At 42.3% G+C, this 23,761-nt stretch overlaps 1 protein-coding gene across 2 annotated transcripts in view; it reads right to left on the bottom strand.

Annotated features, from left to right (window-relative positions):
• The window catches only part of VCAN (versican), a 119,140-nt gene extending 104,193 nt beyond the window's left edge, over window positions 1-14,947 (bottom strand). The window contains exons 1-2 of one of the 2 annotated variants that reach the window (XM_049867084.1): window positions 14,419-14,947; window positions 1,215-1,290 (exon numbers count right to left, since the gene is read on the bottom strand). In XM_049867084.1, the coding sequence (XP_049723041.1) occupies window positions 1,215-1,284 (70 nt within the window). In that variant the 5' untranslated portion in view covers window positions 1,285-1,290; window positions 14,419-14,947. The remainder of the gene's footprint in view (window positions 1-1,214; window positions 1,291-14,418) is intronic. The other variant, XM_049867085.1, reaches the window with a different exon arrangement.
• Window positions 14,948-23,761: the final 8,814 nt, after the last annotated feature.

Below are 23,761 nucleotides of genomic sequence, written 5' to 3'. Positions count from 1 at the left end.
TGCCTTCCCTCTTCTCTGAATGCTGCTGTCCTTTCCTCTCTGTGACCTTCACTGGTACTTAACTTCCTAAAGATATTCAAGAAGACAGCTCCCAGGCCGTTAACAAATCAGTACAGCCTATACTCTGATGGCCATCTAGATTAATCAAGGAGACATTCATTTATTTGCTCATTTATTTATTCATTCACTTATTCACTCAACACATAAAACAATTAAGAGCTGCAAATGTGTCAGGGATTCTGCTAGAAAATGAAAAACAGGTCTCTCTCTCCCCAACACAGCCTATTCTCTATGACCTCACCCTGCTTTATTTTTTTCAGTATGAAATTACCTGGCTTGTTTGTTTACTATTGCCTTTCTCTAATAACTAGAAGATGAAGTTTAATTAAAATGAGGACAATATATGACTTGTCCACTGTGGTATCCCCAAATACCCAGAAGACTGCCTGGCACATAAAAAAAAAAAAAAAGTTGCTAATGGGTGGATAAATGAATGGAAGGAAGGAAGGAAATAAATAAGGAAAGAAAGGAAGAAAGAAATGCCTGTGCATGAAATTGTAAATTATTTTAGAACATCGGAAGCATAGGCTGAGTGTGGGGAAGAAGTGGAAGCCGAGCCTGCATAGGTACACTAGGAAGAAGCCAGATCACTAAAAGTCACTGTTGTTTACTTCAAGTTCTTGGATATATCTCCTTGAATATATTAGATAATAAAATTGTAATTACAGAACACTCATTAGGTGGATACAAAACGTAAAGCTAAGAAAAACAATACATAAGCACTTGTCTAATTACAGAAAGAGAGAAATGGGGGCAAAAACTTGGTTGTCAGCCTTCTTTATCTTCTTGACTCTTTTCATACCCTAGACCGTTACATGTTTAATGATCTTGTTTTTTATAGAAAAGTCTTTAAGTAGTATTGAAGAAATGAGTTTTAAGAATATTCCCAGTATCAGATGTGAACCTCTGCCCATAGTTTGCAAGTATTCTGGGAAGTTACTGAAAGTCCACTTGCTTCTTTAGCATACTGATCATTATTTTGTTTATTTAAAACTACTATTTTCAGCCAAATAATATTGTTAGCTGAAAGTTTTCAGCACTGAATAGGTCAAAAATTTCATCTTTTATGTGCACTGATTCCATATTGCCATTCCACTCCCCAGTACTCAGCTTTTGATTTCAAATAGCACCAACAAAAGTGTTACCACACTCACCTTTATGTAATGCATGGGTTGCTATTAAGGTAGAGAACATCCATAAGATGCTTTTTATATTTACCAACATCTTGTCCTAGAAATGAAGAAAAATGCAAAGCAAGTCATGAGCATTCTGGTTTGTGGCAAGCCATAAATCACATGCTATTAGTGCACTGTATGTAACAAAAGTACAAAAAGCAACTTCTCTTGGGTTGTAAAAACAGGAGGGAACTTGTAATAGGAGAAATTGTTTCAACACTTTAATTATTAGTTTGAGTCTCACCCAATGCAGTAGTCACCAAAATAATTCCAGAACCCAATTTGGGGACATATGACAGTGTGGATATGTGGGACAGCCACAGCTGAGTAGGCCGTTAGGAAGAGTAATACAGACCACAGCCTAAGTAACTAGAAGCCAGGATCTGGCCCAAAGAAGGAGGGTGACCACAAAGTCTATTTAGAAACAGGAAGCTGGTCATGGATGGAACAAGAGAAGATGGGGTAGCAATAGAGATATTGAGAGGAATGAATTTGTATCAGATGTGAAGAGGAATCCATTGGTGTTCCATGTACATGGTATAAAAACAGGATAAGGGCTTCAGCAGGCTTTTTAAAGCACAGACTCAATTTAGTTTCTAGGTGGCTGAACAAATAAAATAAACACATTATAATAAGTTATTAATTACAAAAGAAACCAAAGCTTGCCATGAGTTTTTTTTTAAAGCAGTTCCAGCAGTTCTAAAGTCTCAAGGGCAAAGAATGAAAGAAAACACCCTGTACTAAAAGTCAAGAAACCCTGCCCTTGGCTTTGCTATTAACTTATTAGGTGACTTTGGGAAGGGCATTTAATAATCTGAGTCTCAGAATGGCCCCTTTCAACTCAAATTTCTAAGAAGATATGATTAAAGGGGGGTAAATACCAGTGTTGGAGACCATCTAGAAATCAAACAGCCAATCTCAGAAGAATGGCGGATTATTTGTTGTCCTCAGTTGTGCCTTCTCAGCTGTATTTACAACTATTCTATGACAGCTATTGTTGGTTGGCTACCCAGTAGCCACTCCTCCTTCTCCTTCTGAATGAAAGTCTGATTCCATTCCAGCATCTGACCTCCTTCACAGGGCCATATGCTTTAGAAGAGCCTGAGTTCAACCCCAGCTCAAGGGGGCCATCCTGATTTTCCTAAGGTAATTACAGTAGTCCCATTCCCTTTGCCAGTGACTGGTTTCTAAATGAGTATGTGATGCAATTTTGGCCAACGAGATGTGAGGTATCCCTGCTTTTTTTATATTCATCACGAGAAAAATGGGAGAGATGGTTGTTTTTCTTCATTGGACATTGTCATGATAGCATATTTCTCCTGAAAACTGTTGTAGGTGTGTTGCATACATGAGTGTATGAGATGGCCTCTGTCGACAAAGCTGAGAATCAGAAGACCAAGGGAAAAAAAAAAAATCCCATTGCAGTCAAGAATCAGGAGGGAAAGGGCTTAATTCCTCAGAAGTTCAACCTAAAGTGGGCCCTACCTTTTGACTTGTTTTTACATGAGATAATAGATAGGTTTTTGTTTAAACCCAATAAATCAGGCCTTTTTGTTACTGCAGTGAAAAGCACCCTGACACATATTCTAACCGGTGCCCTGAATAGCTTCTTTACATCTTCCTTAGAAACATCCAAATTCTGTATTACTTAGGAAACATAGATTAAAAAAAAAAAAGCCGTAAGAATCCAAGACTAATTTTTGCTCAAGTCCAGTTTCATAGTATATGACAGCTATTCTTTGTTCCTTAATATTCTTCTGTGTTTGATTTCTTCATTTTATATATCTAGGAAGATGTTAGAACAAAACAAAGTTATAAAATTCTTTAATTCTAGGTATTTTCTGAAGGACCTTTTTATAACCTAGTATAATAATGACATTTTTCACCTAGAGGCCATGTGACAACCCACAATGAAAAGTATGAGGTTAACTTAGGGCTATCAACTTTATACTTTTCAGCAATTTACTATTTATCAAATCGTTACTGGTATATGCTGATAGACTTTGTTAAACACTAATTGGGAAATCCCAAACAGTGCTACATTTCTGAATTTCTTATAAGATACCACAGCAAGTAGAAGATATTCACCTATACCTTAATGCCACTAAAATATTCCAGGGGGGGGAAAAAAAAGACATCAATTTTACATACTCTCAATTTTAAAGTTTCCAAGCAAAATGAAAGTTTAGATTGTATCATAAAATGCTGTTAAAGTAAATGTATTCCATGAATGTTAACAATCCAAATAAGAAACCTTTCTTTAATTGTCCTTATAAACAATAATTTCCTATTTTCCTTCAAGAAAAATTGTTCTCAGATTTGTTTGTTTTTGTTTGTTTGTTGTCCTTATTGTTGTTTTTCAGGAAACCTTTAAAGCATAATATTGAAAGTCTGGGCTGTGCTGTCAAATAGTCCTGAATTGAAGTTCTGCATCCTCCACTTTCGGTCTGTGACTCTGATAAGTTACTAACTTTCCCTAAACCACATTTTCTATAGCTATTTGATAGTGAAAACTAGTACCTAATCATTGGTGTTATTGTGAGAATTGATAAAATAATGCATACAAAGTACAGCTCAGTGTCAAAGTGCGTTCGATACTCAATATTTATTATCAAAATTACTAACTCAAGATTTCTACAGATCTTCTTTTTCTGGTTTCATATCACTAATAATAAAAATAAAAATATTTCAAGTTCTTGGATATGAAAATCAAAACCTGGACTATCACCACAGTAACAGTGTACAACTTTATAGTGACAATGACTTGTCCTGTAACTTGTTCCTATATACTCCGAATCATTAATTTTGAACATATTTTCTCTCTTCTGTAGAACAGTAGGCTTCTGGAAGGTAGAGTTGATCTCTTTTCAATTTACTAATTCCCACAATGTTTCCACAGTGTCAGGTTCAGAGTGGACCCCTGAGGAATGTTTGTAGACCAATGAATAACCAATGCCTCCATTTCTGTTCAGAATTGCACTTTGAAGTGGAAGTGCCAACAATCATTTGTAAATATGGCGGGTAGACTAATTAACACTGGCAGCACATTTTAATTAACGCAGTAGAATATTTAACATGACTCCGTACCCCCCTCCCCAAAAAAACCCAAACCGATTGCCACTGAGTAGATTCCAATTCATAGCGACCCCGTAGGAAGCAGACTTTCTCCTGTAGAGTGGCTGGTGGGTTCAAGCTGCCGACTTTTGGGTTCGCAGTTGAGAGCTTTAACCGCTGTACCGCCAGGGCTCCAGCATGACTCCGTAGCATCTGATATTTGCCAATATCTACAATGTCAGTTCACTTAGCAAAACCAGAGGAGAAGGTATGATTCTGATGGGGAATGTGGTTTTCCACAACCTAACCTTCCATCCCAGACTCAAAAGTCTAACCTGGAGCCAAACTTCATCTTTATAACAATGCTTTTTTTTTTTTTTTTAAGGGAGAGAGGAAATGGTACTTCATTTATATAGGCAAAACAAGTATAGGCATCAGAGCCCCTGAAACTTGTCTAGAGAAGGAATTAGGGGCATTAAAAATACAAAGGAGAGGTCAGTCCTGTTTTAAATACATTTGCATAAACATGTTTGAATAAGTTGCCAAGGCCTAAAAGTTGGAAAAGTTCACAATAAATCCCAGATCTCAGGCCTCTCTTGAAAAATCAGAGGATCTGGCAACACTAGATCCATATTCCAGCAGTAAATCATCTGCATTAACCAAGCAGCAGTCTCTGTTTGGCCCTGTGCCTTCCAGGCCATCACTGCCCCGCTTAGCCTCTCATTCATTTCCACTAATGTCTGGTCCCTATAGACACCTGAGTTTGCAACCCTTAAATTAAGGATGGTTTGTCCTTGAGTGTCGCAAAGGTTGGGGTATCAAATCCATCCAGAAGCACCTCGGAAGAAAGGCCTGGCAGTCAACTTCCAAAAGATCACAGCCATTGAAACCCTATGGAGTACAGTTCTGCTCTGACACACATGGAGCCTTCATAAGTTGAAATAGATTTGACGATGATTGGTCTTGTTGGGCTTTTGTTTTTTTAATATATCCCCTTAGTAAATATCTCAAAAAGCCCTGGTGGCACAACAGTTAAGTGCTCAGCTGCTAACAAAAAGGTTGGCCTTCAAACCCACGCAGCAGCTTTGCGGGAGAAAGATGTGGAGATCAGTTGCCATAAAGATTACAGTCTAGAAAAACCAATGGGGCAGTTCTACTTTGTTATATGGGGTCACTATGAGTCGAAATTGACTCCACTGCGCCTAATAACAACAGTAAATGTCTCAGATTGTTTCACTGACCTTAGCTGCTATAGAACTATATTTCTATCACCTCATCCTTAGAGCCCATTTTCTCTAATTTTCTTAAACTATGCCTATGCCCTCGATCGTAAGGGAATGCTATTTGCTGTCTGTGTTTGATCTTACTAAATGAGAAACTTCCTAAAGCCTCTTGCTTTGTTTTCAGCAACACTCTCCCACTTCAACCCCCGTTTCTATTTTTCTGTTCTTCCATTTCTGTCTGGTAAGCACAGTCTGTTGCTGATAACAAGTCTGTCTCCATGGAAAGACCTGAGAGATAGGAGAGCCAATGCCTATATTTAGCCCTCTACTCCAGCAAAGTCAGTGAGGAGAAAATCATTGAACAATGAAGGTACAACTTACTGAGACTGTTTAATTGTCTGGGAGACACAAGAGACAAGGTCAACAGAATGCTGAATTCTTATCCATGAGAAATGACTGCATAGAGGATAAGGGCCATGCCAGGGATGAGCTGACTCAGAGCAGGAGAGAGCCAAGGTTCTATTAAACAGATAGTTAGTATTCACTCCTGGATCCTGGAGAAGCCTGGCTGAGAGAGGGTGACTTAAGGATGCAGACATAGTGGTTTTGTCTTCCATTCATTCTGCTAATTAGTTACCCTAGACAGCCAATTGTCTGGGACACGTCAGCCACAAAATGGATGTAATAAACATTGCCTATCATATTGCTCCTGGGCTCATTCTCACAGGAGGAATAGCTGTAATGAAGAAAGAAATCCCATGTTTTAGACATGAAATTGAATTTACTCCACATGAGTAATGACCTCAAACAAATTTATCACTAATCTGCAACTGGATGCCTAAACCTGGCCTTGACTAAGCTTTTTGATGTCGTTGCACTTAGCACTGCTCTGTCCTCTGCCTGGTGAACCCCTGTTCCTAATTCCTCATGACCCTATATAAAACAGTCTGCATTCTCTATTCTCAATACCATGCTTTATTTTCCTCAAGGCACCCATCATCATTTTATATATTTATTTGAGAATTGTCTTTCTCCATTTTCTAGATTAAGCTCCTACAGAACAGGGTCATTGATGTTTTGTTCATTGCTGTATCCACAATACCCAGGAGACTCAGTAAACATTTGTTGAATGAATGAATATACGCACATTTTTTACATAATTGGATATATATTATATACACTGTTTGATATGTTACTTTTTTTTACTTAAATACAACATATATTGGAGAATGTTTTAAATCAGAAAATACAGTTTTTCTACATTATATTTAAGAACTGAATAGTGTTCCATTATATAAATATACCATTTTTTACTTAACCCAGTTCTCGACTGATGAGCCCCTAAGGTGTTTCCAATTTTTTGCTATGACAAACTATGCTGCAATGGACTTCCTTGTCCATCTGTCCTGGGTGACATTTGTACCAACATCTATATGACAAATTCTTAGAAGTGGAGTTGGACCAAAAGGTAAATGCTTTTTTTTTTTTTAATTTTGATAGCTATTACCAAATCTTTCAAAGGTGGAGCTATTTACATTCCCACAAGAGTCTACGAGAGACCCCGTTTTTCTACGACCTGACCAACACAAACTTTCAGCAAACTCTTTTACCTTTTTTGGCCTGATTGATTTAAAATTGGTACAGCATATCATTGGTGTTTTAATTACTATTTCTTTAGTTATGAATGAGCTGAGCAACTTTTCATATGATTAAAAACACTTATATTTCTCTTTCTGAGACTCCCAGCACATAACCTTTGCTCATTTTTCTGATAGATTTTGGTCCTTCTTTTATTTATTTGTAAAAGTTCTTGATATGTCAAAAGAGTTAGCAATTGTCTCTCATGTGCTTCAGATACTTCTCCAAACGTGTTGTTTTCTTAGTCAGACTTGCCAATTTTTTAATACGGCTTCTGGAGTTATGTTTTGCTTTGAACAGATTTTTCTACTCCTAGTTTTTTTAAAAATAAAATCCCTTGATTTCTTCTAGTCATTTTATTTTAAAAATTTCAATTTTTACATTTCATGTTTGATCCATCTTAAATTTATTTTGGAATTCTGAGTGGTGCCAGCATTTACAGCATTCCGCTGCTAGCTAAAAGGACGAAAGCTGCAGTCCATGCAGAGGTGCCTTGGAAGAAAGCCCTGGCAATCAGTCAGTGAAAACCCTGTGGAGCACAGTTCTACCTCTGACAAACAAGGTCATCGTAAGTTAGAATCGATGTGATGGCAACTGTTAGTTAAATTTAGTTTAGAGTGAGAAATGAGGTAGGGACTGATGCTTATTTCGGGAGGACCAATCGGTTGTTACGAAATTGTTTATTGAATAATCCTCCTATTCCACTGAGTTTCCATGTCCATTTGGGTCTATTTCTGGACTCTGTCTTCTGTTCATTGAAACTATACAATTCTTAAAATAATATGACTCATTTTCTATTTCAGAAGGAAATACATGGTTAGGGTAATGGTGTTATTATCAAGATTATAGGATTTGATCAATATGAGTTCCATGGACATAATATGTTAACACTCCTTATTTGTAGTTTTCCATTTTGTCAAAGCCCATTCACAGGTATTGATCCTGTTGATTTTTATAATCCATTTAACAGGTTAGGACACTAAAGGTCCAGAAATTGTGTCTTAATCTGGTTTCCTTAGCTGGTGAGTGCAACCCAAACCTTCTAATTGCAAGTTAGTGCTCATTACACTACACCATAGATAATATCTAATTCAGCAATTTAATAATAAAAAAACTATAATTGACTACGTATTGTATATGTGTTTATTATAAACTATGTAATCTCATTTTTATAGACATAGACACCTCTTCAAATGCCTTAAAAGAATTAGGTAAGATCTATATAACTACAGAAACAGGTGTAAGCTTAAATCTTCGTTGTTGTTAGCTGCCATGGCATCAATCCCCGACTCACGGTGACCCCATGTACCACTGAACAAGACGCTGCCCTGTCCTGTGCCATCCCATGATAGGTTGTGAATCAGACAGTTATGACCCATAAAGCTTTCCTTGGCCGATTTCCGGAAGTATATCACCAGGCCTTTTTTCTTAGTTCGCCTTAGTTTGGAAGCTCCTCTGAAACCAGTTCAACATGCTAGCACCACGCAATCCACTAGTAACAGAGGTGGCAGTGGTATATGAGGTGCATCGGCCGGGAATCAAACCTGGGTCTCTCACATGGAAAGTGAGGATTCTACCACCGCACCACCATTGTAGAGAATGCATGTATGCCCATTTCTGAGGCATTGCCCATGCCCTTAATTGCTAGGGAATGCTATTTGCCATCTGTGTTTGATCTTACTGAATGAGAAACTTCCTAAAGTTTGCTTGGTTTTCAGCACCACTCTCCCACCTCAACCCTCGTTTCTATTTCTCTGCTTTTCCATTTCTGTGTAGTAAGCACAGTCTGTTAGTGATAACAACAGTGGTAGAACTCTCACCTTCAATGCAGGAGACCCGCATTCAATTCTCAGCCAATGAACCTCACGTGCAGCCACCACCTGTCTGTTAGTGGCGGGCTGCGTGTTGCTATGATGTTGAAACAAGATCTGTGGAGCTTCTAGACTAAGACGGACTAAGATAAAAGGCCTGGAGATCTGCATTCGTTTAGTTGTGCATGGGGTAGCCGAGTGCGGGGCGGGGGCCTGACTCCACAGTAGCTAACAATAACAACATAGATAATAGACCTATCCAGAGGAATTTCAAAAAATCTAACTCTCAAGCACATTAAACAAAGATTGTTTGCACTGACCAATGAAATATTAGCACATTCAGTGTAAGAGCTTACTAGTGTCTAAAAACCCTGGACTTAAAAAATATATATTTTTTATATATATGTATATATTATATACATATATAACCAAAAAACCAAACCCATTGCTGTTGAGTCAATTCCAAGTCATAGTAACCCTATAAGATAGAGTAGACCTGCCCCACAGAGTTTCCAAGGAGTGTCTGGTAGATTCGAACTGCCCACCTTTTAGTTAGCAGCCATAGCTCTTAACCACTACGCCATCAGGGTTTCTATAGAGAGAGAGAGAGAGAGAGATCTATGGAGCGGCACTTGCCCCGAGCTCAAATTCAAAGGGATGCCAGATGAGGCACGGAATGACATTCTGAGGCGCCACAAATATGAAAGGTGCCTGACTGAGGCAGCCGGACAAGAGGGGATAAGGTGTTTCTATTCACAAGTTGCTATTATTAATGTCTATTCATCTTGAAATTGGGGTGGGAGGACGCAATTTAGACATTGCCATTGGGTGATCTTATCCTCGCTAGGCCCCTGCCAACACATCTGTCTCTACTCCCCCTTGTTCTGATTCCAAATTAGAGTACAGGCCTTGTGTTTTCTGGTAAGGTGCAGACCTATGTGACAATCAGCATGTTTTCTTAGACCAGAGCCAGTAACCCCCAACAATGCGTTTTTGTCAGTCCTAACTGATTTCTCTAAGTGGGTGGTGAAATAATGGCCCACTATAGTCATTCATTCTTTTCTTCAAAAGAACCGTGTGTCTTGAGAAATTCTGCTCTGTCACAGGACAATATCCCGTTTTAAATACAGTATCTACTGCTGTTTGTCCACAAGTAAGGTCAACAAAAATGTTCAAGCTCCACTAGGAAAGCCTAGGTTAGTTATATCACTGCGGAGACATTTTTGGTTGGTCATCGTGCCCTGGAAAGCTCTGATGCTCAGTTAGTGTCAGATAGTAACCAATCACTAACCACAAAGAATTTAAGCATAATAATGTGAGAAAAGAGAGGACAATGGAGGTACCTTTAACATAATCATATTTAGCCTTGAGATAGCTTTTCAGGCCCAAAACAGAGTTAGATCATTTACAAGTATGCAGATACAAGTATCTTGGAATGTCAGGTGTTTCACTCCCATTTGTAAGCATAGAGAGAAAAACAAAAAAAGAAACCTACATCTGTAGATATATAAATCTAGGGAGATTCTTTTCAAACTTGCATTTTAAAAAGGAGAAAATACAATTTAGAAAGTACTTTTCACTTTTCTTAAGCTACCAAGAAAAAACAAAAATTTGAACTCTTACATAAATCCTAAATGATTGTCTTAAATCTCATCCCTCTTCCCAGCACCTAAAAGATTAAGTACTGTGGACTTCCTGCTGGAGGAAGTAATTGCTCAATCACTTTGGAATCCATTGGAACCATTTGGAGTATTAGTCAAGACAGGCACATACAATTTATCAAGTATTCCTTTCTTTACTTAGAGCTCAGAACTAGAAGTCAGGCTCTTTAAGCCGCTTTTCTTACTATGCTGCTCTTACACTCCAAGTTAGGTATTACCCAACTGGAGACAGATTTTATCTCAGAAAATTAATTGCTGTTTTCACTGGTACCTTCATGATAATTTTATGCTAAATTCACTACATCCTATTTTAGGACTTTATATGAATATTTTCAAGATGGGGTTTGGCACAATTGCCAAGCAGTAAACTGAGAATGTAGTACTTAAAATAATTCAGGTCACGGTTTTAGAAAGAGAGAAAAAGAAAGGGAAAAGGGATTAGATACCAGAATTTGAGAAGATCTGAGATCATTAAAACTCCTTTTTGCAAACAAGAAGCGATCACGTAGAGGCTTTTGAAATACAACCGCAAGTGGCCGAGTCTAGCTCACACCACGTTCCCCAGGCCACTCGTTTAGTCATTTTATAAATACGTGCAGAGCTCCTACTATGGGTCAGACCCACGCTAAGGCTCCTTGTGCCCAAGGGCCTCCGAGTTACATCCACAATCCTTTCATGTTTGCCCTCATGGAGTTTTATCAGTCCTGACAAATGGCAATCGTTTACCAGTTCCAGACGAACTCTTTATAGCAGTCTGGAAAGTGATTAGTCTTGTATTTGAATAAAAAAGGTCTTTGGACCGAGTTGAATGCATTTTAAAAGTAAATATATGTAGCATAAAATAAACCCTCCTCTCATTTCTCGACTAGAAGAGTTTCCTTGGAGTCAAAAATTCTATACCCCTCTTACAAGCCCCAAGCAACAAGAAAAAACCTTAAACATTCTTTTTATAAGAGCGCTTTAGCGCCGTCTGGATGGAAGCCTGGCTCACACCAGCCGCAGCCCGCAGTTAGCGAAGGGTGCGCAGCCGCTGGGCTCTCACCGCCAAGTCGGGGCTCTGTCTCGCCCCGCCCAGGTCCGGTCCCGCGGAGGAAGCAAAGCCCCGCCCCCATCGGATTCTGAGGGCGGGGACCGGGGGCGCCCTGCCAGCCTGCAGGCTGCGCGGACAGCCTGTGCGATCACACAGCTGTCGGGGAGCCCAGGAAGTCACACCCGTCTCGGCCGGGAGGTGAAACCCCAGCCCACGTGGCGGAGGCTGGTGAGCCCCGGCGCTGCAGGGAGCGCCCGGCGCCGTTCCTGCCCCCGCGCAGGCGAAGTGGATCCGGGAGCAGCCCCTAGTCCCAGCCTTTCTGTGCCAGGCTGGACCACCTCGGCTCATCGATTTCCTCCCCCACCCTCCCATCCCAGCACGCCACTCCAGTCCCATTTGTTATCGTTGATGAAATTAAAAGAGTATCTTAAAAATGAGCCGCGAAATTCAGACCAAAACCTGGAAACGAACCCTTCCGGTCAGCTCCCGGCTGTTAGCGTGCAACTGCCCCTATCTGTTCCTTTCTTCTTCACCTTCCCCCACTGTCTCTTCTCTCCCACTTCCTTTGCCTTCCCTTCTTTTTCAGCCTGATGCCCTTTTTCTCCCCAATATCCATGTCCGACGTGTGTCTCGAAGTTGAGGAAGCTTAAGATTTGGACGGGGGCGCGAGGAGAGTCTCTCTTTTGAAGAGTCCTGGGCCCTAGTATTGGACTCACATGGTTATAAGCCTTCTTAAAACTTGCAGAAGGAAGGCCCTTTGTAGTACCCTTCTCAAAGATGCCCAAGAGTGTATATGCGACAGGCCCCAAAAAACCTGGATCCGCCCTTGGCCTGTGTTCAGCAAACTGCAGCCTCCTCTCAAAGCGCCGCGCAGATTCCAGCTGCCTCTGGAGAAGGCGCCTCTGCACTTCTTACAGACAAAAGACAAGGTCGCCTTATTTCCAGGTTCTCCAAACCCCTAGACTTGCGTCGCAGATTCTAGAGTGGTAAACTAGGGTTCTTCATCCTTGAATATAAGGTTGTGAAGGAGAACCCCCTCATTTGGGGGACTCGTTTGTCTCCACCTGTCCTGGATTTCTCCATCAGGGGGCGCCCACACCCACCACAAAACTCCCTATTCCTAGACATCTGGGTTCTGCTAGCGTGAAGCAAGGAACAGTGGGCAGATCCCAAGGAACGCACCGCCTCCCTTCTCCCCTCCCTACCGGCCTCGGCGGACAGAGGAGGCAGGGATTTCACACCAGCCATTCATTTGTCAGTTGTGGGGGAGGGGATCCGGGTGCGAGAGAGACGGAGGCTTAAAAGATGGAGACAGAGAAGGAGAGACAAAGATGAGAAAAGGGAGACAGACAGTGAGACTGCCTTTCTGCCTGCGGCTGTGCGCGCTGCGGGGCAGCTCTCCAGGCGCTGCGTGGATTTATCCCCCCTCCCGCAGTATCTCCCGGGGACATGCAGAACTTGCTGGGGAGCAGCTGGATCCGAAAACAGTTTGGGCTATGACACTATTTTTCTCCCCGCTCGCCGCTGCCTAACACACTGACCGGTCCACACCCTGTGACACAGACAACCAGCCGGGACAACCCGGACGCCCCCAGTCCGCACGCACCGAGACATAGCCCTGCAGCTCCCTCGCCTCCGCAGGGCGGAGGAAAGCTCTAGCCGAGGGCGTCCCCTGGGGCTCCCGGCACACGCTCTGTGCGGTTGCCGGACCAGCCAGCAAAGTTGCTCAACTCCGGCCGGGGGCTGGGAGGGGGTGGGGAGATGGAAGGAAACGGAGGATTGCTGCGGCACCGGAGAGAGAGCTGTTCCCAGAGACCCCGTAATTCGGGTCCCGCCACCTTTGTCTCGAGAGCGCTTTAGGCGCTAGATTGCTCTTTGAGACGGGAGCGATGGCGCTCTTCTGGGTGAGAAAAAAAAAAAAAAAAAATCTTGCACATCCCTGCTAGTTTGGGGCAAGCTCTTCCCGCCTAGGCACCTCCCAGACCTCTTTGGCGCTCCAGCAGCCCCATCCCCATCCCCAACTCCTTCCTTGCCCGCCCCTGCGCACCACGCGCTGGACAAAAGAGCCTAGGGTACCGGTAGAGAGCCGTGACAGCCCCAGAGTTGCCAAAGAGACTGGGCCGGGGACTCTGCATCTTCCCCGGCCAGACCTCCCTCCAGATTGCCTGCAGGCAGAGGGGGCCACGTCCGCGCAGGTCCTGGGCTGCTGGGGCGCCCGGTTGCACTGTCAGGGGCTGATCAGGGAGCGGCTTTCCAGGAACGCGGGGCACTGACCACACACTGGGGGCCAGAAAACCAAGTGGCCTGCGTCAAGGCGGTATCAAGGACTTGTAGTACGCAAGTCTCTGGAGTCTCCATTCAAACTTTTGCCTCGAGCAGATTAACAAAAAAAAAATCAAGGTACTGGGGGTCCCCCCCCTTCCTCTCTGGCTTACGACTCCACGACTTTTCTAGGGTTTCTCTACAGTTCCCTTCCTTCCCTTCCCCCCAATTCCGTTAGTCCTTCTACCACCACCCCACTCCGGGCTTCTTTTGTCTGGATCTTTTTCAGCACCACGGTCCCTCTGTATTCCTCTCTCCAAACGACCTTTAGAAAGTTACCTGCATTTTTAAGTGCACACACTTTCTTAACTTAGCCTTACAGCTAGTTCCCTTTGCCTTAGATAAAGCTTTCTACCAGTTGCAATGTACTTCTTTTACTAAGCTCGCGTTTTTTTCTATAAGTTTTTTTTTTTTTTTAAGGGGAAACAAAAGAAACGTGATTACCTTGAAAGGCGGCTTATTGCAGAGTGTGGGGGAAAAACTTCGCTGCAGCGCTGCGCGAATGGACTCGGCGGTTGTCGGGGTGGGTCACATAGGACGCACGATCGCCTGGGGAAGGGTGCGGAGGGTGCGGGACGGTGCTGGAGGATGCGGGAGGATGCGGGGCTGACCGCAGATCCCGGTCCCAGCGCCTGTCCACAGCACCTAGTGTTCGTAGCTGTTGCACCCGCCTGCCCGGAGTTCTTCCCCAGAAAGGCTCAGGGTAGCTCGCCTGCAAGTTCAAATGCGGGTTGTGACACCCATCATCATTATATCACTGTACCGTCAGCGCCGAGGAGGAGACTCAGCGAAGAGGAGGAGGAGGAAGAGGAGGAGGGTTCATTCACAGGCTCCTGAAGCGCTCCAGAGCTTCAGCCACTCTTAAGAGCCCAGGCTTGGAAAGCAGGCGGAGGGGCGGAAAGGCAGCTCCCCGCGCCTGCGGTAGGGACCGCCTGCCTCCCTCCTCCGGCACTCCCACCTCTCGGCGTTTCTTCCTGACAAGAAGTACCAATCGGCTTGGGGACAGCAGCACTCCCCATTCAGCGACTCAGTAACATCGCGCTGGGCGCGCGGACACCACTGCCCTCCAACTCCCTCCCCACCCCCTCCTTCCCTGCCCCCACCGCTGCCAGTTCTGGGTTAAGGGAAAGGAGCCCCCAGGCTCTCTTGGGGCAGGCAAGCACTAGACAACTGAGTGCGGTCAGTTCTTGGGAGCAAACAAAACTCTAAAATCAGCGAAGAACTTGGTTACGGCGTGTTTACAGGACCACAGGGCCACAGAGCTTGCCTGTCTCATCTGCGGGAAGTGTCAGGCTCACGACTTCTGCCAACCTGAAAGGAGGACTCCCAGAAACTGAGATCCTTCTGCGACGTTGGAAGGGAGTGTAGAATTCCCCACTGTCTTCCCTGGGAACTGCCCAATGGGGAGCCCAGCGTCATCTCGCAATCTACAAAGACCCTGGTAATAAAGGGCTGGACAGGAAATACCCCCAGGCAAACCCCTTGTGGATTCAAAGGGCGTCCTCTTGCTCTGTCACAGACCTACATCTCGCCACATAAGTCTAGATTCTACTTTCTCCGTTTTTCTTTTTCCTCAGTCTTTTCAAAGTGTCCCTCATGGCAGGCTATTTAATTTTGTTTTGTTTTTTGAGGAGCAAAGACTCCTTCGGTTTATCAATCATCTTCTGTGTTGTCAGGAAATGCGACCCTAATCTTTCATGCTTTTATGCGATTTTTTTTTTTTTCCAGGCAGGCATACCTCACTGTGTAAACAACATCAACACAGGGAAGAGTCCTCTGCCTTATGTTACAAAAGATTCCCAATAGAGCCTTGCAGAGAAAAGGGTCAACAAGTTGACACAAAGGATTTCTGCCCTTTAGAAAAGAGAGACTTTGGCTTTTCCTTTTCTTTGAAGTCAAGTAAGAGCTTATACAATGGGAACACAGTAAGTCTAAGGTGCATGTCTATGTAACAGTGTAACTGGGGATACTGGAATGAGTGGCAAACTCTTTCTACACTAATAATGGAAGTATCCTCATAATTCTTCTATATGAAAGTGCTACTTAGGAAATTATATCAAACACAGTACCTCAGCACAGAGGTGATTAAAGAAGAAAGTCAAGTGTACAATCTGAATTTCTTTGCCTGTGTTGGTTTAAACTCATACTTAAGCTTTTAGTAACTGAGACTTCGTTGCAGGCACATTTACAATATGTTCATTTTGTAAATTTCTTTTTCAAGTTGTATACGCTACATCATCTTCGAGTTTAAATGATTAACAGGAAGGAGGTTTATGAGGAGAATTTCAGATCTCAAAATGTGCATCTTTCATTTGTTTTCTGTTTTCCTTTGTTTTTATTGGCTCACTACAGTAAGTGATGTAACCATTAATTATAAAAAAAAGGTTAATTAATTCTTTATCACTTATTTTCACAGTGATTTACTTGATACTACCATTCCTAACATTGAAGTTTGCTGCCGTTAAATGTTTAGAATAGCAGAGTCACAGAACAGAATAGGACCTCAAGCTTTACATTTCACAGATAAGCGAACTAAGGCCGAGAAATAGACTTTCCTAAAGTCACACAATTAATAGTGGAGTTGTTATCAGAACACCACTCTAGACTCCTGGTACAGTGGTCTTTTAAGTAATTCACCAAAGCAACTTTATAATTAAGACTTCACTCAGAAAGGGAGAAAAATGAAATAAAACTAATTTTTATTGAACCTCACACATTGTGGTATTATAGTAGACCTTTCTCTAAAATACTTCAGGGTCAAAAACTCATTGGCTGTTAAGTCAATTCCCACTCACAGCAACCCTATAGGACAGAGTAGAACTGTCCCGCAGGGTTTCCAAGGCTGTAATCTTTATGGAAGCAGACTTCCACATCCTTCTTCTTCAGAGCAGCTCATGTGTTTGAACTGCTGACCTTTCAGTTATCGGCCTGGCCCTTTAAACAGGCCTCCTTTACTTCAAGGTAACTCATTAACCCATTGACTTCTAGTCGATTCCGACTCATACTGACCCTATAGGACAGGGTAGAACTGCCCCATAGGGTTTTCATGAAGCAGCTGGTGGATTCCAACTGTGGACCTTTGGGTTAACATCCCAGTTCTTAACTATTGTGCAACCAGGGCTCCTACTTCAAGGTAGGTATTATTATTCTTATTCTTAGATTTGAGTAAACCTGGTTAGGAATTTAAGTGACTTGCCCAAGGCCATTTTGTAAGTGTCAGACCTGCCTGTCTGAAAAGCTTACCTGTCCATTACCCGGCTCTTCCTTCCTAATACGGTTAAGTAAAGCATTTCTGTAAAGAAGAACTAAAGCACAAACCAGCAGCTGAATAGCAGATCTCTTTGCTAAATGTTGAATGAATTTTCAATGTGTAATTAATATCCACTTTCAAGGAAACCCTAATAGTTAACATTTACTATAAATAATGCGGGAAACCTTGGTGGCATAGTGTTTAAGTGCTACGGCTGCTAACCAAAGGGTCAGCAGTTCAAATCCACCAGGCGCTCCTTGTGGAAACTCTATGGGGCAGTTCTACTCTGTCTTATATGGTCGCTATGAGTCAGAATCGACTTGACCGCACTGGGTTTTATAAATAATGCCATCTGTACATAATGGAACATAATGGAAAGTTATGGGTCAGATACTCCTCACATTTTAAGATGTTATCCTTTATTTTGCCAGTTGTGTTTCTCTAACCCTCTAACGTTTATAGTTCCCTACAATGTTCCTAGACATGACAATTCCTAACAAAGTAGTTATTTTGGGCAAAGGCACTTTCTCAGGCAGACTTAACTAGTCAGAACATGGACAGTGCTAAAAAACTATATTGCATGCCTTTACTTTGGCTCTTAACATTATTATTTAGAAAATGAAACACTTCTTCAAGGCTGTCAAATAACTAAAATGAAATGATATCCCTGAATGTCTGCTTTTTTTTTTTTTTTGTCTAAGGCAGATTTTTCCCCTCTAGCTATCTAAAAAGGAAAACCAGGTATATTCTGGAGTAGAGAGTGATCAAAACAGAGGAAGACCCCCAGTGAGATGGATTGACACAGTGGCTGCAACAATGGGCCAACAATTGTGAGGACAGGGCAGGACCTGGCAGTATTTCCTTCTGTTGTCCATGGTGTTGCTCTGGGTCAGAACCAACTCGACATCTCCTAACAACAACATATTCAGGAGAGAGTCTATAGCTATATTATTTCTATGTAACTGTCCATACGGACTCTCTCTCTTTCTCTCCCTCCCGACCTCCCTCTGTCCTTGTCTTCCTTCTTTCCCTCCTTTCTTTCTTTTTTCATCAAGAGAAAGAGAATGAGAGAGCAGTTATTTCTGATTCTCCCATGTCTGACAAAACTATCAGAAGTTTTTGAATAGAAAAATAATTTTTGAGCTTTTATAACTAAAAGTCAGCTTTCCCATTACACTCAAGTACAAATCAAACAATAATCGAAATCTCATTCTTTGAAATCATGTTCCTGTACTGAGACATTCTTTATGTAAGCCCCAAGGTCCCAGGTGTAGATAGAGTAAGATTTTCATTCATAGTGCTGGTGTCTACAAGAAACCACAAGCCAGAAGCTAGGTGCTTTTTCTCTTTGCCTTGATCTTGTCTTTAAGAACTTGGCTGAGTTCAGGGGCAGTCAGCCAATGACTTGGAGAAGGATCTAGATGGCAGGTGGGTCTCTAGGGAGTTTCATTATCTTCATCTAAGCCTCCTGATAGTTTCCAAGATCAAATTTCAGCCTTCTCCTTTTTTATTGATCAGGTGAAGTGTTCTTAGACATGACATTGTGTCCTGCTGTACTAAAAAGTACTAGGGATGACAAATTCCAGTCTCATCCAAATTCAGAAAACTGAGTTCACATTTCAAGCCCCTCATCTGGCTGATCCTAGGTACAACTAGGTAAAGTATCATTTTTGGGTGGTGAAAGAATGCTGCAGATTAAAAATGTGTACAAAATAAATTTCGAAGACCCTGGGAAAAAAGGAACTCAATCTTCTAAGCTTGTTTCATTAAAAAAAAAAAAAAAAGCCTACAGGTTAGGGACACACAATCTATCCACCGCTTTAAATCCTCTTTGGTTTACTAGGAAATGCCGAAGCAGTTTAAGGCCTTTGCTGCCTTCCTTAGACAATAAAAGAAACTTGCAAAAGGCAAAATGATGGCAATTCTCATTGTGCTTTGTCCTGAAGTATACAAACTACTCAGGGAAAGTAAACACCAGGGAAATATCCTCAGAGTTCAACAAGAAATTCAATTTTCCCAGAAATCATGTACTTAGTTTTTGCTTCCCCCACTCCCAAATCAAAATTTACTGTAAAATATTTCCTTCAATAAAATAGTTTCTTTTCTTTGTTGTAAATGCCCTACTCCTGGCTTTTCAGGTTGGGCAGATTTCTCCAGAACTTAACTAACTGAAAGACTACCTACATCATGATGGAACTATGCAAGCGAAAGCCAAGTTCCAACATGGAGTAATGGGAAAGGCTGGGCTGCCGAGAGGAGATGACTTCATTAGGGAGAAGAGAGGCTCTCTGAGTCGGTCCACACCACAGCCAAACTGCTCAGCACATCTGCACTCGCCCCACCCCGGGAGGCTGCCCTAAGCAGAGCATCAAAAATGCCATCGTTTGTGCAAAGAAAAAGATCAAAGCATGAAGAAAGCAGCCCAACCAAATGGGCTCGTATCATCCTTACTCCCTTCCTTAGTCTCTTTCCCAAACTCATCTTCTCCCCACTCCACAGCCTTTTGAAAAATATAGGCCATTTGCTATAAAAACATTTGCCTGGCTGAACCAAGACTAACTGAGGCATCTGGTTTCTGAGCACAAGGAAGAGGTAAAGATCTTAGAATCTAAGAGGCAGAGCAAAGAACAACGCAGAGGTTTTCTTAAGAGGCAAAACTCTTGCTGTTGCTGTTTATTTTCAGAGACTACCAGTTCACCATTTGTTTAATTAGAGTACAATGGGACCCAGAGACAAGGAGCTTAATGAAAGCTGCTGCTCTATGTAGTACAAAAGAAACCATGACAGTTTTTGGTGTCTCTGTGGTGAGCAAAGGTAGCTACAAGAAAAAAACAGAGAAACTTCTACATACTGAGAGTAATGTTTCGAGAATTCTAATATATACATCAGAACAGGTATAGAATTAACAAATCAGTAAAAAGAATTGCAGGTCTTGTTAAATGTCAGGGACACCTTGGTGAAAAATGAGGGAGATCATATTTTAACCCTGTGTTTCAGAAAGAAATCAATCATTGCAATAATTATTCAAGGAAAAAGAAATAAGAGAAGATTATCTATAAAGCTCAGCAAATACAAGAAGACTGCTCTCGATTGCTTTTTATATTCGCTGTTCAATTCAACAGACATTTATTGAGCATGTTCTATGTGTATTGTTTTAGACATTAGACAGACATCATTCAAAAGGTAAGACTTGCTTCCCAACCTCAAGAAGTTTATAATTTTTAGAGAACAAATTAATCCATTAGAGGAGTCAAGGTTATAATTTATCTACATAATGACTAATGAATTTAGAGGAAAAAATACATTTTTTGTTTTCATAGACTGGTCCAACCCACCGTCTTTTAAAAACATGCCATTGACTGCAAATGGATCGGGGAAAATGAGAGCTCAACAGATCTATCTCCTCTACTGGAAAATCTTTTCCATGCACATATTCTACTGACGTTGAATTCCAGGCATTAACCTTGTTGTATATGAGGAAATCATATTTTTCTTATTTTCCCACAGTAAATATAGTTGATTAGATGACATGTACTCAGGGTTCATTTCTGAAAATCTTTCAGAGTTGGTAAATCAAACACTCCTGCTACGTGAAAAAAAGGTGAATGGTGGAAGGAAAGCATTGAATGGCACCCTAACTGGAAAAGAAGATCAGACACTAGGGTCTCTCTCTGGCTGCTGTGCATGGGTACCAATATAGGCATTAAGAAACAAGAGAAAAGAACAATGTGCTAAAAATTCTTCTTCTGCGAAATTATAGTAATTAATATGGTGCTTCTAGCCCTGATTTTTGTGACTCCCACAAAATGATTGGGTGGGACTATGCAAATAAGGAGTTTGTGGCCCACCAAGAGGATTGGACAGCTTGCTAATTGTGCAAATAAGGTGCATGGGACTCTTACAGTGTACTCAAAAAAAACAAACCTACTGCTGTCGTGTCGATTCTGACTCATAGCAACCCTTTAAGACAGAGTAGAACTGCCCCATAGGGTTTCCAAGGAGTGGCTGGTAGATTCAAACTGCCAACCTTTTGGTTAGCAGCAGTAGCCCTTAACCTCTATGCCACAAGGGTTTCCCCTTGCAGGAAGGGACCATGCAAATAAGGTGTATGGAACCTTAAGGAGGTAATTGGTCAGTTTTGTCATCCCACTAGAATTAAAATGAGCCAATTCCTTTTTTTTTTAATTCCAGAGGCTGCAGGAGGGGACCTCACTACCATCAAGAAGAGCCAGGAGTGGAGTGTGTCCTTTAACCCACAGTCCCCGAGCTGAGAATCTCCTAAACCCAGGAGACAGAGAGAGAGCTGTAACACCAGGGATGGTGGGAGATGGCAAGAAACAGTGGCAGCAGAACTAGAAGACTGGCGCAAAGCAGTACAGTGGAATTCGCAGCCCAGGGAGCAAGGCAGCTACAGTGGGTGGGCTGACCCATGGAGTGAGAGAGCTGAGTGCCTTTGGGCAGGAGGCGTGCTGGCAGAGTAAGGCATCTCTGGGCACTTATTGGCAGAGCTAAAGAACTTTGTAACACCTGCCCACGCAGGGCAGAGGCCAGGCCAAGGGCCAAGGGGCCAAGAGCTGCTAGAGACTCTGCCAGCAGGCATGGCTGAGAAGCTGTCATGACTGAAGAACTGTATCCTGAGTCACTCCTCATCCTGAACTGCAGTTTATTAATACCCTAATAAACCCCATAATTGTGAGTATGGTTTGTGAGTTCTGTGTGGCCATTGCAATGAATTATCCAACCTAGCAGAAAAGTAGAGATTGCCATGGGAGGGACAACTGGTATCAGAATTGATAAAAAGGTTGGAGAGAGGAGGTATGTCTGACCTCTGCCTCATAGGAATCAGCCTTGGGATGATGTTGGTCTTGATTTTCTCTCCTCCTTGTGAAGTTAGAGGAGGTCTGGCCCACCCTGCCATTTTTACACCTTGTTAGTATATAATCACAAAGATGAAAGGAATAGTTTGATTTTAATATATGTGTTAGTTATCTAGTGCTGCCATAACAGAAATACCACAAGTGGATGGCTCTAACAAAGAAAAATTCATTTTCTCACTAGTCTAGTAGTTTATAAGTCCAAATTCAGGGCGTCAGCTCCAAGGGAAGGCTTTCTCTCTCTGTCGGCTCTGGAGGAAGGTCCTTATCCTCAATCTTCCCCTGGTCGAGGAGCTTCTCAGGTGCAGGGACCCCAGGTCCAAAGGACGTGCTCTGCTCCTGGTGCTGCTTTCTTGGTAGTATGAGGTCCCCAACTCTCTTCTTGCTTTCCTTTCATCTCTTGAGAGATAAAAGGTGGTGCAGGCCACACTGCAGGGAAAACTCCCTTTACCTTGGATCAGGGAGGTGACCTGAGTAAGGGTAGTGTTACAATCCCATCCTAATCCTCTCAACATAAAATTACAATCACAAAATGGAGGACAACCACACAATACTGGGAATCATGGCCTAACCAAGTTGACACATATTTTTAGGACACGATTCAGTCCATGACAATATAGTATCCAATTTTTAGGCTTCCCTCAAAAATAGAGTTGAGAAGATGTAATGGTCTTCCCTAGTCCCCATTTCTACAGCTTTATGGGAGAGATTTTGTCTCCTTTTCCTAGTTGGTGGCAACTGCCTCTGATGATCTTCTCTCTTCCACAGAATCTCACAAGACGTCTATCTTAGTTTGAGTTCCTCCAGAGGCCAACTCTGAGAGAAGGATTTGAGTGCAGGTAGTTTTTTTTGTTTTGTTTTTTGTTTTAGTTTACTTGGGAGATGAGGCTAAGAAACAACTGTAGGAAAGTAAGGAAACAAAGGGAAAGGAAGGAGGTTAATGAAGGATGTTTTCTAAATAGGTGTCGATGTAGACAATTGGAGCTTATTTCCACTGTAGAATGTTGAGAAATAGTGTAGAACATGTCTCTTAGAGGTATGCCCTCTGAGGGGTGTGCGTCTTCTTCTTTCACTCTCAATTCCCACCCAGATGGCCTACCCCAAATCCCCTGCTGCTGATATTCCCTAGTCTAACAGGCCACTCTGGGGACGCTTTAGTTCAGTTACCTTCTTCTCTGTCACTTGCTCCATAGGAGACTACCAAAACCTTATCCTTGCCAGATGAAACAGTGGGAAGACAGGCTACCCGTGCCTGTCTCCTTCCAGTCACTTCTCTCCAAACACCTTTGCTCCTGCTCAGGTAGCTGCAAGGATGATCAACAAATTCACTTCCTGAGTTGATCTGCTGCACTCCTCTTCTTGCAGACAACCTCAATTTACATGAATTATTCTCTTAGAGCCCCCCTTCACTTCTACCATGAGGAGACAAGGGTAAAGAGACAGCATTCTCCATGAAAGAATAGAGAAATGTTGTTTGGGGGAAGACCATGTGAGAGAGATTGATGAGGAGAAAAACAGGTGGTGAGGTTGTCCAAAAATGCAGCAGTGTGTATGCCTCTAGTAAAAAAAGATCCACCTACCAAAAAATAAAGAGTATAAAAGACTTTCTTCCAGTCTTCTCTGCCATAGTCACTTGTCTCTGTTTCCTTGTGGATTTATATCA

Source organism: Elephas maximus, chromosome 2 (assembly GCF_024166365.1).
Source record: "Elephas maximus indicus isolate mEleMax1 chromosome 2, mEleMax1 primary haplotype, whole genome shotgun sequence".
Lineage (NCBI taxonomy): Eukaryota > Metazoa > Chordata > Mammalia > Proboscidea > Elephantidae > Elephas > Elephas maximus.
The sequence above is the reverse complement of the archived record's forward strand: the minus strand, read 5'-3'. Positions and strand labels throughout refer to the sequence as shown.